This window comes from Amblyomma americanum, chromosome 5 (genome assembly GCF_052857255.1).
Source record: "Amblyomma americanum isolate KBUSLIRL-KWMA chromosome 5, ASM5285725v1, whole genome shotgun sequence".
Taxonomy (NCBI): Eukaryota; Metazoa; Arthropoda; class Arachnida; order Ixodida; family Ixodidae; genus Amblyomma; species Amblyomma americanum.
Genome location: NC_135501.1, coordinates 71,867,674 through 71,881,690, shown reverse-complemented (window position 1 = coordinate 71,881,690; position 14,017 = coordinate 71,867,674). Strand labels below are relative to the sequence as shown.

Sequence of the window (14,017 nt, the reverse complement as noted above, 5' to 3'; positions counted from 1 at the left end):
CGCAACCCTCTCGGGTTCTGCATCTCGGGTTCTGCGCCTTGATGCCGACCCCAATGCCAATGCCGATCCTTGATACCTGCTGGATGAAGGCGATGGTGGCCCTATGAGAATGTATTTGTCAGAAATGTAGAATGCTTCCTAGATTGTCTAGGCCTTCTTCTCATCTGCGCGAACCAGGTCGTGCTCCCAGCTTTATCATCATCAGCGCCGCTGGCGATACTGGCGCCGCTACAAACCCATATACAATTATGCCTTAATAAAATGAACAAGTTGGTTCTGGATCAAAACTATACATACAGAGTTTTCTATAGTATCGAATCGTGATTAAAAATGAAAAGCATTTTCAGTAAACTTCTGTGATTATTATAATTTATTTTTGCTTAGCAGCGTGGAGTGAAGCTGGATTTTAAAGAAATGCTTGCAATATTCAGTGCATTATTGTGGTTGCCATGGCTACTGGTAAATTCCAGCGATCTCGAAGTGCTCTTGAGCCATGACAATCGGGATAGAAACTGTACAATTTGAATCAGCACCTGATCTAATATTTAGTGTTGCTTTCACTACACTGTTGTCGCCGAGGTGCTCAGCAAGTTGGCTTTGTTCGTAGCGAAGAGTTGTTCACTAGCGCTTTTTAAGTAAGGTGTACCAGCTTGTGTAAGACACTCTCGAAGCCTTTAGAAGCATATGCCTTCAGTGCACATGCACACATCATATTCTGCGTTCGGTTGCCTGTGTCTGCCTGCAATGAACATTATTTGCCTACTGGATGAAGGCGATGGTAGGCCTATGAGAATATATTTTTCAGAAACGTAGAATGCTTTCTACATTTCCTAGGTTTTGTTTGCATTTTGCTGCATTTCTAAATTTGTTTGTTTGAATGTAGATTCTTGTTTGCACCTTCCACAATGCTCAGCTACAGGTTTCTGTGGACACACATCTGTTCACATTTGTCGTACGGTCGCTGCAGGGCCATATCTGTGCATATTGCCGAAACCACGTTAACAAGGTTTTTTTTTATTTTTTTCAAAATGTGCTACACACTATTGCACTGTGGCTGGCCCTGCAATGCTGACGTGCCGTTTCTGAAAGTCCTGCAATGCCGGTGCAGCCATCGATCTCTCGAGGTTGTGATCACATTTAATTTCAACCCATTTCCATACTGCTTGGATTGTATTTGCAGATTCTCTGCTTCGCGCCTGTGCTTAATTTTCATCGTGCCCGACATCCTTTAACTCGATATGTTTTTTTCCTTCTTGCCGTGTGCTCTGTTTTAAAAGACATTAAATTAGTGTTGCCAGTAAACATTTGTGAGATTATGACAAAAAGGTTATACAGTCAGCGAGCGGCTTAATTAATTAATTGGTGCAGTGAACAAAGTGCGCCAGGAAATGAGTGGCCAAGCCTTTCAGTGCCAATGATTTTGACACCAGAAATATAAGTGATTTGTCAGTCAGAAAGAGCAAGCGGAGAGAGCCGGCGTGCCTGGTAGTTGAAGGTATAACAAAAACTGCACGCTATGCTGCAAGTGGTATTAGGGCAAATTCCAGGGTGCAACCACTATATGATTCAGTCCGTATTGGTCGCCAAACACTTCTACCAGTCCTTGCGCTGTGTTATTGTATGCTTACCATAGTCCTGGCTTTCGCATTGTAGTCCATATTAAACGACAAAAATATGCGGGTCCCAAAGGGCTTTGTGCATTTAAACCCTGTCAGTTGTCCGAACAGCAAGTTTCCATGTTAAGGAATGCATGCTTTGATAAACGTTCGTCTCCAGAAAAACTGTCCATAATTCAAGCCATCATTACGGGGCGGATATTAACGAGGCATGGCTGCATACAGCAGAATGTTGTAAATGTTTTTTTTCTGATAATGTAACAAGCACCAAATCATTGTACCCGTTCTATGACTAGCATGGGTTTCTGATCGTGAAAAAATGATATGTACTCTCACAGTGCTAATTTTTTGTGGCCCAGTAAATTGTTCCTTCCAAATCTGTACGCTTTTTGAAAAGCATTCCTGCGATGGCAAACTTTTCGTTTTTCGTGGCATACACTTGCACCTTAGTCTCTATTAGAAATCATGCGATACAATCCTTTTATAGAATAATGCCTTGCACCGTACTCCTCTGAGCGAGATTTAAGTGATCCTAGCCAGCTAACAGCAATTGGCCCATTCTAACTCTTGCTCATCCTGCCTTTCTTTTTGGGGGGAATCTCGGGCAACCCCAACAGAATTGTACTTGGCTCTTCCCTTTTTCTTACATTCATTAATGACCTTCCTTTCACTGTTTCATTTAACTAGTCTTCATTGATTGCGGTATGGTCTGCCATCCCACTACCCTCCAGAACAACTGTCTGCGTGCTTGAGAATGGCCCATTTGCAAATGTTAATAGGACTGCATTAATAGCTCTTTCTGTCAGCCATACCCGTCGCCATTACGAGTTGATATGTGTCAGTATTTCCTTTGTGCTTGTATTCTACCCTTCTTCACGCGAAGCAACACAGAGACTTCCATTATGTGATGTCGTTAAAATGCTAGGTGCGTATGTTAATGCATGTGACTTTTATGTGCGTGTGTCATTTAATCCTTATCCTCATCTGAAATGGCCAGCCTGGTATGGCATGGGGCCAGAATTTACAGTATTTATAAAAGGGTGCCTCCTTCTCCTCTATAATAAAGCTAAATTTCACATACAGTTCTGTCGTCATCAATGGAGTCAGATTGCAGCAACTGTAGATTTTGTGTGTGAACGTGACTATCTTACATTGACGGCAGTGAAACGCATGGAATGGCACAAACGTTTTTAAAGCGCCAGTGCCACACTGCGGAAAAAGCGGAACTGAGACGTTGCTTAGAGCGTGTGCTGCGGAGAACAGGAAGAACGCGGTCGGCGACGCACGCGTTCAAGATCTGCGGGCTCCACGAGTTTCCAGCCATGGGCCTCAGCCGCAGACGCCCGGGCTACCAGACATTGACAGCCGTCGTCGAGAGCCTGAGCCACTGGACCCAGGCGCCGCTGTTTCCTTCCTGTCCGGCAGCCTCTGAGCACGGGCCGCCTCCGTCGCCACCGCTACTTGCCCGGGCTACCTGACCTGGGGGCCGCGCCCGGATCCCGCAGATGTGTCGGCTTCATGCGGCAGCGTTGAGGCCCGCCGGTGACAGCGCCGTCAACCGTACAACGCTGTGACACTGACGTCTGCCGTGGAGACTGCCGTCCACACTACGTCTCCATCACGGCACCAACCTTAGCCCACAGACTGTGCCGCCGCCACGCGAGACCTCGGTCGATGCACCAACTCACCACTGGCACGAAAAACTTGAGTGTTCATTTCCTCTTTCTGAAGATTTTTCCTTTACCTTACGCGAGTGGTTTTTTTGTTTTCTAGTTTTTTTTCCTGTACATTTCCTATCATGATTTAAACTAGAGTTCTTTTCCTTTACATGCCGCCTCGTTTATTTTTTTTTACGTTTTAAAGCGTTGTAAATTTGGCCTACAGTCTTTCCCCTCAAACCTCTACTCAATATTAATTTACTCATAGAGCTGCAGTTTTACCTTACATTAGTTACACGAGTTTTCTTGTAAGGTCTTGAGGAGGATTATCATTTTGGTGCATTATTTTAGTATGAAGGCCACAAAATAAGACATTTGTTTGCCAAATACATGCAGCCCTTCTAGGACAGTTATACACTCTCTGTATGAGGCCGAAAAGTAGGCATAGCCTAGGCAAAGATCTTGAAGCAGTTAGGTTAACAACTAAGCCATTTTAACATAAGGTTATCCTAAAGTGAACTTTGGCAGTTTGTAAACCAAACTGGCAATGAAATAAGCTTTAATTTGTAGATGATGTTGCTAATAACCACAGCCAGCCCGTTCTAAAATTTTATACATGACAAGTGCTGCAGACAATGCTCACTTTTATCTGCTGTTTTGGGAGGCAGAATTACTGTTACGATGCCTCGTTTTTTTTTTCTGGTACGAAAAAATTCTTAAATATTACTGTAAAGCTGTATGAGAGGATATATCCATATATGCCCTACACACACTTAAATGCATATTTTTTGTTTCATTTTATTTTGTGACAACACGACATTCACCTTGTAATTATATTTCTACAAATTATGTTTCGGATAACTACTGTACATGATCACTGCATCCTTTTTCCCTGCATATATGAAGCATTCTTTCTCAACCTCAACCAAGAGCCGTCAAGATGTAAGCCAGTCTACCAACACCCACATCATGTTATGTTTACACTGAAGGTAAAAGGCATGTATGGCAATTTACTAAGTTTAACCCATTAAGGACCAGCGTGCCCATATGGTCACGCTAGTATGCAAGAAGCATTTCGATTTATACAGATTCAAAAACCCGCGCCAAAATCTCCTATACACCGTTTGAAAGCTTAGTGTTTACTTTACTGGTCGCCAGGTGTCACGAGCTGTCCATGTTTTGTGTCAGCTGCTCCAAAAGGCGGGAAATAGTGTTCTTGTGAGAGGTGCGTCGCCATGCAACGCTCCCGTGGGTAAGTGTGTTTTTTGCACTGTTCCTCTAGGCAATAGGAGGATGCACTTACCTCCGTGTAGCCCTTTGAATATGCGACCACCGGTGAGCGTTTTAGAGGGATTGATGTTTGTTTTATGAACGAAAGAGCGCATGTTTTGCTGCGTTACCATATGGTCACGCTGGGCCTTAGGGCTCCGTAAATTTTTTATTTTTCATATCTGCATTCTTTTCACTCGCACTGTGGCAAGGTTGTTCCCGCAATACTCATTTAATGCATTATTGTCTAAATAGGTTGACGTTGGAAGAAATAGCGAAGATACTCGAAGAAGATGACGACGACGTGTCAGCAATTTACATAGAACCACCAGAAGCTAGCACATATTCGGATGAGGACTCTGGCGGGCTCATTGACAATCTGAGTGGGAGGCAGCTGAGAGCCGGAGCCGAAACTGTTTTCACGGACGGACGCCGCATTGGTGGATGTGATTCCGACGACGACCATGGCGGGCAAGGCGACGGAGCATCGAACACCTCGTCACCTGCGGGTGATGCAGGCGTTTCTGCGAAATTACCTCTGACGTCGAAGTGGAAGAAGGGGGATCTTCAAAAGAGTCCTGCCATATTTCCCGACCCAAACGTTTCTTCTTACAGGGACTTTTCCGCTGTGGAATTGTTCGAACTCTTTTTCGATGAAGCCGTAGTGGAGCTGCTCGTTGAGCAAACACGAAAATACGCGCTATTTTTGAATATGCCTGATCCGGAGGTCACCACAGAAGAAATGAGATGCTTTATCGGAGTCCTCGTCCTGTCCGGCTATACCCGCTTGCCAGGAAAAAAGTGCTACTGGGATAGCGGCACGGACATGCGCAACACAATGGTCTACAACGCCATGCGAAGAAACCGCTTCATACAGATAATGAGGTTTCTGCACTGTGCGGACAACGCGAGCCTGACACTCAGCGACAAGTTAACAAAGTTGTGCCCATTGATGACACTGTTAAAAGCGAGGTTTCTGAAGCACTTTCAGCCTGTGCGTCACTTGAGCTATGACGAAAGTATGTTTGAGTACTGCGGTCGCCATGGCTGTAAACAGTTCATACGTGGAAAGGCAATTCGCTTCGGATATAAAGTTTGGTGTCTAAATGCCAAGAATGGCTACCTTGTAAACTTTGAAGTGTATCAAGGCAAGCAGGGGAACCCAGGGAGGTCTGCAAAATATGAAAAGGACTTTGGGAAAGCTGCGGCGCCACTTCTTCAAATGGTGGATGAACTCCCGGCAGAAGCTCACCATCTTCCATTCTATTTCTATTTTGACAATTTATTCACGAGCATCCCTCTACTTAGGCATCTCAAGGGACAGGGCTACGAAGGTACGGGCACAGTGAGGCGGAACCGTGTTCCGAAAGAGTGCCCTATCGCTCGACCGGATTTCGTGAAGCGCCAACCTCGCGGACACGAAGAGCACGTGTAGAGCGACGATGGAATAATCGTTGTCCGCTGGGTGGACAATTCTGTAGTAACCATCGCGAGCACCATACACGGTGTAGAGCCAGTGTCTTCTGCAGACAGGTACTCCCGTGCTCAGATGAAAAGAAAGTACCCCGTCCAAATACTTTCGCTCAATACAACAGCTTTATGGGAGGTACAGACCAGATGGATGCGAACGTAGGTGCCTACAGGATCGGAATCCGTGGCAAGAAATGGTGGTGGCCGATCTTCACATGGCTTTGCGATGTGTCAATCAGCAATGCTTGGGCACTTATTCGTTGCACAGGGTCCAACGTCACTCAGCTTGAGTTCCGTAGGCAAATCGCACAAAGTTATCTGATGCGATGGGACAATAAACCGAAAGGACCTGGTCGACGAAGAACCCCGAAGACTGGTGACGTCTTGACTGGTGCGCGGTATGACCAAGTGGCCCACTTTGTTGCACCGGTTCCCAATAGCAAGGGGCGAAGATGCGCTGGGGACAATTGCAACAGCGCGGTCCACACACAATGCTCAAAATGTGACATTGGCATGTGTATCCCATGCTTTAAACCGTACCACACTAAATAAGTGGCCAAATATTCACTTAGTATGTTTTTTGTCATTTCTCGCCACTTGAAATAAACATTTGTTATTCCGTGCACTTTTCTGTAGCATAAGGGCCCAGCGTGACCATATGGTCACGGGCTATATTTTCTAAACTAATAACACAATAGCGATAGTTTTTTGCATGGGTCTTATGTGTATGGAATTAAGTTCAAATATAACATTTTTTTTTCAAGAAAACAAAAAAAAAGAAACCGGTCCTTAATGGGTTAAGCAACCCTTTTTTCATTCACATGGGCGCATTCAGAAATATTTGGAGTTGTAGAGACAACATACCACCTTTTTTCTGCATGTGTCACCGTTAACTGGCTCTAAGCACAACTCCCCAGGCCTGTTTGCACTGCCGCATTCCAGCTTGTGCAATTCTCATCGCAATATGGGCTAAGGAATGAATGCTAAAATGAAACTGGTCGCACGCTGTCACTGCAAAAAAAAAAAGCCATGCATTTCAGTGCAGTTAAAGACGGTTCGGCCCTTTTAATTGTCACCACGCTGTGCTATATCTGTTTTGGCTTTCCTAACGGACTGAATAACATTACAGAGAACAACATTAATATGCACTACTGCTGCGGTTACAACTGATTTTACATATTCCAAATTACTTGGAAAAATATAATTTCCTCGTGCATTTGAGTTCATCATCGACAGCAGTGTGCTAAAATATGGAATTTTTAATACGTGCTCAATTGACAGACACATTTCTGATATCGATGAATAGATAAGTGTCTTTTCCAATAACCGTTAAGTGGGCAGACAACAAGGAGCCCTGTTTATCTGACAGTGACATACATGTAAAAAGACTGCAGTATGCTAGTTTGAATAACTGATTATTTAGTCAGTGCCTGATCTCAGGTATGTGAATTTCTCTCTAAAAATTAAAAACGATCGAATGTTTACTGCTAACCTATAAGTTGTAGTAGTCTCGTGTCCTTGGCTCCGAGAATTCGTTATACGAATCGCGTCGTCGTTCCGAAATTGTTATTGCACGTTAAGGAATAGCATAACTTCAATGGGGGCACTCTTCAAATATTAGGAGGCAAAAATATTAGATTTTAGTCAGAACGGTTGAATATATGGGTGCTCTTAAGCGGAGTCAAGCCGACCAGCGGCCGAAGGAGTTGTGTAACGATCGCGGTGTGATGCCTTTTTTTCACTTAAGTAGAAATTGCGCCAACGTTAATTGTTTCCCCCGACGCTGTTTTAGAACCTCGCCTGCGGTGTTGCAAAGTTTGTTGCGAATTCGTTCGCGGACGTTACAATCGGCCGCGCCGAGATCCATGGCTATGACAGCCGATTGCGGTTTTACCTGCTACGAAAAATCTCACAGCTAAACATTTCTGAGTTGAGCCACAATATAAATGTGTGTGTATTCGCACGGCAAGATATCTTCGTGTTTTGCTACGGCACATGCCTGTGCAGTCGCACAGGCGGCACTGACAAGCGCGCCAATCAGAACACCGGAGTCGTCCGCTCGGTCACATGCAATAAACTTGATCGTATAGCTGAATGGACGGACGGACGGACGGACGGACGGACGGACGGACGGACGGATAGATGGATGGACGGATGGATGGATGGATGGATGGATGGATGGATGGATGGATGGATGGATGGATGGATGGATGGATGGATGGATGGAATGATGGATGGATGGATGGATGGATGGATGGATGGACGGACGGACGGACGGACGGACGGACGGACGGACGGACGGACGGACGGACGGACGGATGGATGGATGGATGGATGGATGGACGGATGGGTGGATAGATGGATGGATGGGTGGATAGATGGATGGATGGATGGATGGATGGATGGATGGATGGATGGATGGATGGATGGATGGATGGATGGATGGATGGATGGATGGATGAATGGATGGATGGATGGATGGATGGATGGATGGATGGATGGATGGATGGATGGATGGATGGATGGATGGATGGATGGATGGATGGATGGATGGATGGATGGATGGATGGAGATCACCGCCCCCAAAAATGGAACAGTGGTTTCAATTTAATGTCCTAAATAAGGAAAAAACTGAAGAGACGAAGGAACGGCGTTCTGGTCTAGAGCCACCAGATCGTCTTCTCATAGTTCATGATTCATGAATGGATATCATGAATATCTACCTAGCGAGCGAAAGCTGTCAAGAGTGTGGTCCATAAAGATTGCACGATGCTTCGACTGTTTGGATTCTATAGGTGCTTAAGAAAATCTCATGATCTTTGCTTGACAAGATGTAAGCGACACTATAATTAGGACATCAATTTCTAGATAATTGCTGCACGATAAGTTTTTCTTCCGCGATGCGATAGCACAAGAACTGTTCATGATTGCGATCGCCTTGCTGTCAAATACATGGCCGACCGTGAACTTAGTGCCATAGCGCGACTGTCTTTATTCAATGAGTTGGCATCCTGCAACACGAGCAATTTCTTATTTCAGTCACTTTATTTAATAATGAAACATACGGAAATTTACAACAAATCAAGTAGGTTACATTGAATCCCACAAGCAACACTTATAAGTTGGCGAAGATTTTGCTCTCCCGCTAGCCTGTCTAAAGCCTTCGTATGGCGCCGGTCGCGGCTGTTTTTTTTTCCTTTTTGATACTAGTGCCCCGAACTCATTTCACAGTCCAATGACATTCAGTCACCTTTAAGGCTGGCTTCATCTTTAGTGTTGTGCGATACTCAGTGTGTTCACACGATGTCTGCCGTCATGCCCCGCGTTTGCGGCTGCGTTTCTAAAATAAGGCACAACAGCAGTTATTTACGCCTTTCCCCAACGTCAGTATAGAGAGGAGAAATCAAACAGACGCCCCTTTCAGCTCCCAGTTGGCATGCCCTTTATTTACACAGCTCCTGGTCCACCCCTGCGTACTGTTATCTGATTCTTCATTCCAGTTATTCTAATTTCGTGCTTGCCTAAAACTTGCATTCGTTGTTTTGATCTTTTGTCGTGGCCATCCACTTAACCTTGCGCCCTGCGTTTTATTCTTAACAGTAACGTGGTAGCCCGTTGAGTGCGATGTCATTTCGCTGGTGTTTTATAGACTTTCGGCTCGCGCATGGTGGTGCCACCTCCTCAATTAATGGCTGGTTTGAGGTTAGTTTTATCAGTGCACTTCTAAAACAGTCCTGTCCATTAAAGCTGGCAAACTACTTTGTAGCTGATATGGGGGCTATTATTGAGGCCTTATTTTATAAGCAGGGGTGCATAAATAACATAATCAATGTTACAAGTAACCGTCACAGTTACTTTAGGTCAGTACAGAACCAAAGGTATGGGTACATTGACCTTTTTATTGCTTCTGACGGAAGGGGTTAGAGGTTACAATATGAGGAAAACACACAGATATTTCGCTCTTCGGAAAGCGAAAATAATTGCAGAAGTTTATTACAAAGTGTTGCGAAATTCTGTCAAGCTTTTTTCATGCAGATTTATACGTGTACATCCTTACGCAACAGTGGGAAAAGAATGAGGTTTTGTTGACGTGTTTCTTGCATTCCTCATTATGGCTTAGGAGGAACATTCTGACATCTTTGAATGTCACGCAGGAAAGTGATGTTGCCGCCAGAGTAGCCGTCAATCTTGTTGAAGCACTTGTTGTATTCCAAGATATCCGAGTCAGGGTTGTCGATCAGGTAGTAGTCTGAAGGTGAAGAAAGAAAGTAAAACAAGTTCACTTTCAAATATATGAAATTTCTTTTAAGCATAGCTGAAGGAATACAACGGCGCAATCAAAACAAGAACGAGAACACACAATAGAGGGGACGGGAGCCAATTACCAGTTGTTTTATTAAATGGAAAAAAAATCGCGTATGACTACACGACAGTACACATAATAACAACAAGCACAAGAAGCTTAGAAAACGAGCAAACACATAAAAAAGCCGGGCACTGAACCACTTGAAAAGGCATTCTCCTCATCTGTTAGTGACACTGATGACTTTCTTACGCACATTGGCCCCCTTGCGGTTCAGCGCCCAAGTTTTATTCTGTTTGCTTGTTTTATACGCTTTTTGTGTTTGTTGTTTTTATGTGTACACTGGTGCGAATAAAAGCGATTTTTTCGAGACATTAAATCAGTTGGTAGCCAGCCCCCGTCCTCTGTGTTGTGCGTTCTTTGTCGTCCTTGTTTTCTTGCGATGTATTCCTTTAGCCATGTGTCTTAACCGAATAGCTCAAACTAAAGTCTTGCTGGAACATATTTGTTCTGGGTGGTAATTTGCCGGATGAAGTCGCCCAAAATACCTTAGTTCCAGATTAAGGTTCACGCCTATACGCTTTATTGCAAGAATCGGAAAGAACATGACACCGTTTAAAGCTGACGCGCTTCTTCACAAAAGTGAACAGCGGACGCTAAAGCATGGCGCCCACAATGACAGCAGTGTCTTTCGTTCATAAGATTTCATACCAAAGCAAGAAGACTAAAAAGCCATACTAAATATAAATATCATTGCATCATCATAACGCCACCTGAGAACAGAACCTGGACCTAGTGAATGTCGGCACTGTTGTGCCATAGAAGTGGTCCCGTAGCGCTCGCCCACCGTTTTGTGACAGAGCGCTGCCAGCTCTGTTGGCGGTAGCGAGGAATAGAGTCCGGCGTCGGTGAGTGTAAGAAAAGGGGCTTTTTATACACTATATACGGGCATTTGTACGGAGCAAGACCGACACGGGGTCCGAGAGCTGCCAGCAAACGCGACTGTTCTCGGACAGCGACGTCCGACGAGAACCCAACGCGTCACAACATCTCAGTCCACTCGTGAGCAGCACTCGACTCGCTGTGGGTCGGTGTCTTCCTCCAATCGGCAGCGGTGTGGCTTTATTATACAGCCCGAGAAACGGTTGTCACTAAAACGGTTCAATACAAAGGCAGCACTTCACGGCCGTCCGAGAGGTCCAACCAGCGACCGCGCTGGCCACCCGCTTCATGTTTGCCGCGCGCGGTGACTTCCAGGGGGAAAGGGAAACCGGCGCCTCGCTGTCTCGATTGCTGCACGTTTCAGCATGTCGCTCGCCGATACTTCCTCATAGGGCACCGCTACCGTGCGGCGCAGCACTTGGCTTGTAAAGGGAGCGTTACGGCACCATTGTCTTGCGGCGCAGCACCTGGGCTTGTCAAAGAGGCGTTCGCAGGAGAAATACTGCGTCCTGCACAATTGGAATCCGGGCGGGTTGACCGGGCATAACAGCAACCAGTCGCAGATGAAAAAAAAAACATACATGTGCCTACATTCAGAGCAACGGGTGTCATCAGCACTATATGGTTATTGAAGTAACAAAGGAAGGCCAATTCCATGTGACTGCCACTGAACGAGCACAAACACCCGCAGCAGCCTATGAGTGATCGAGGCGGACACGTGAGCGCAAATAAGGATTCTGCGCATCATGGTCTGTGTTAGAGCCTCCGGCTCAAAATCGGTTGGACCAATTGGCCTTCTCCTGGTGGTGGCAGGCTAGAGTAGGCGTTCTCACAATCTGCCAGCTTTGCGTACATGTATACAGTTATTAATATTTTTCTCTGAAATTAGGAAGCGGGTGTGTCGGGCTGCCTGCGGATGCGCATGGTCGACGACGGTTGCTGGAATCAAGCAAGCCTTCCTACAACACCGATTGCTAAAAGTAAGAAATCTGGAAAGACCAGCTTGACACGACAGTCTTTTCTTAACCGACGCTAGTTTGGTTTGGTTTATGGGGTTTTAACGTCCCAAAGCGACTCAGGCTATCAGGACGCCGTATGAGGGTTTCCGAAACTTAGACCATGTGGGGTTCTTTAACGTGCACTGATATGGCACAAAAAACGGGCCTCAGAATTTTGCCTGCGTCGAAATTTGACCACCGCGACCGGGATAAAACCTGCGTCTTTCGGGACATCAGCCGACCGCCATACCTACTATGCCACCGTAGTGGCTCAAATAGACGGTAGTATTGTAACGACAGAGTTAATGTCTGCGGAGGCGATGAATAAACAGCACACACGGATCAGTATTTCAGGGGAGGATCGGAGAAGTACGATGTTAATGGAAAGTAGCTACTTGTATTGATTATATCTAGTAGGAGATCAGATCGAGTTGGCATCACGCAGTGGTTAGGATAGTCCGTTCGATGAGGAGATGGGATTTGATGTCCATATATATGATAATGTGTGCGCTTTGCAGCCGGTGATTTCGTGCAGAATAGCGTATAAGCTACAAAAGCTGTGATGCTCTGTTATCTGCACATTAACTTCGTTATGTCGGTCATCTTGCCCTTACTTATTGAAGTTTACAGCTCTGCGAATTCTATTGTACAGCTCTGCCAGTTCATTTTGTACAAACGTCTAAATACTTCAGCTGAAGTCAGCTTTCGCCCTTCTTCCTCAGCCGATCTTATTTGCCTTTGATCTGCGCTTGTTTTCCAGCAAACAGTGCGTACGAGTTAGTTTTTTTAACCAATGCCTGATCGCTTTTGAATGATGTGATCGCGTTTGGTGAATTGAGGCGCAGAGAAAACAAGTGTGATACACTGGCTCCAGCAATACAGATATTTTGCGGAGAGCAGGCGCTCGTCGCTCCCTGTTTTCTAGGAGGCCTCACACCGTTACTCATCCCTGTGTCGTCGCATCATTACTGCGTTGTATGCACACCGCACGCTTCACGTTGTGTACAGAAGTGCCTCTAAATGCGCTTGTGAAGACACGCCCACGCCTTCTTTTAATGCGCCAGCACTACAGGTTCTCATATTGAAAAAAAAATGTCTGCTTTTCTGAAGCCAGCTGTACTTGCAAACAAAAATAATACCATGATTTCGCCTCGCCTAGGCTTCGAACCCGCGACGGCGCGATCAGATCTTCTTCAGGGGCCAGTGCGCGAGGGCACTTATGCCAATACCAATCATCCCTCGTGTTTAACTTACCGTCCCATTTCCCTAAGCAGCGTACCCGGCAAAATCATGGAGCACGTCATCTATACCCATATCATGGACTTCCTTGACTCTAACAACTATTTTCACCCAGAACAGCATGGATTTCGCAGGGGCTACTCCTGCGAGACCCAACTGGCAACTTTCTTACATGATTTGCACATAAACCTAGATTCTTATCAACAGACCGACGTCATATTTTTGAATTTCGTTGAAGCCTTCGATAAAGTGCCTCATAAACGCTTACTGGCAAAACTTTCCAGCTTAAATTTGCACCCCTACATAATGAAGTGGCTTGAAGCCTTCCTACCTAATTGCTCCCAATTTGTTTCTGTTAACAATCAGAACCCTCACTCTCTTCCGGTAAAGTCAGATGTTCCTCAGGGATCTGTACTCGGCCCTCTACTTTTCATAATAAACGCTAATGGTTTGCCATCACAAGTCACCTCTAATATACGTATGTTTGCTGCCGACTGTTTAATCTATCGTGCAGTTACTAAC

General features: G+C 45.4%; 1 protein-coding gene across 5 annotated transcripts in view; it reads right to left on the bottom strand.

Annotated features, from left to right (window-relative positions):
- Positions 1-9,136: 9,136 nt before the first annotated feature.
- LOC144132537 (uncharacterized) overlaps positions 9,137-14,017 on the bottom strand; it is a 28,660-nt gene continuing 23,779 nt past the window's right edge. Inside the window, exon 4 of one of the 5 annotated variants that reach the window (XM_077665022.1) lies at positions 9,137-10,262. In XM_077665022.1, coding sequence (XP_077521148.1) covers positions 10,123-10,262 — 140 coding nt within the window. In that variant the 3' untranslated portion in view covers positions 9,137-10,122. The remainder of the gene's footprint in view (positions 10,263-14,017) is intronic. The other 4 variants (XM_077665018.1, XM_077665021.1, XM_077665020.1 and 1 more) reach the window with 4 other exon arrangements.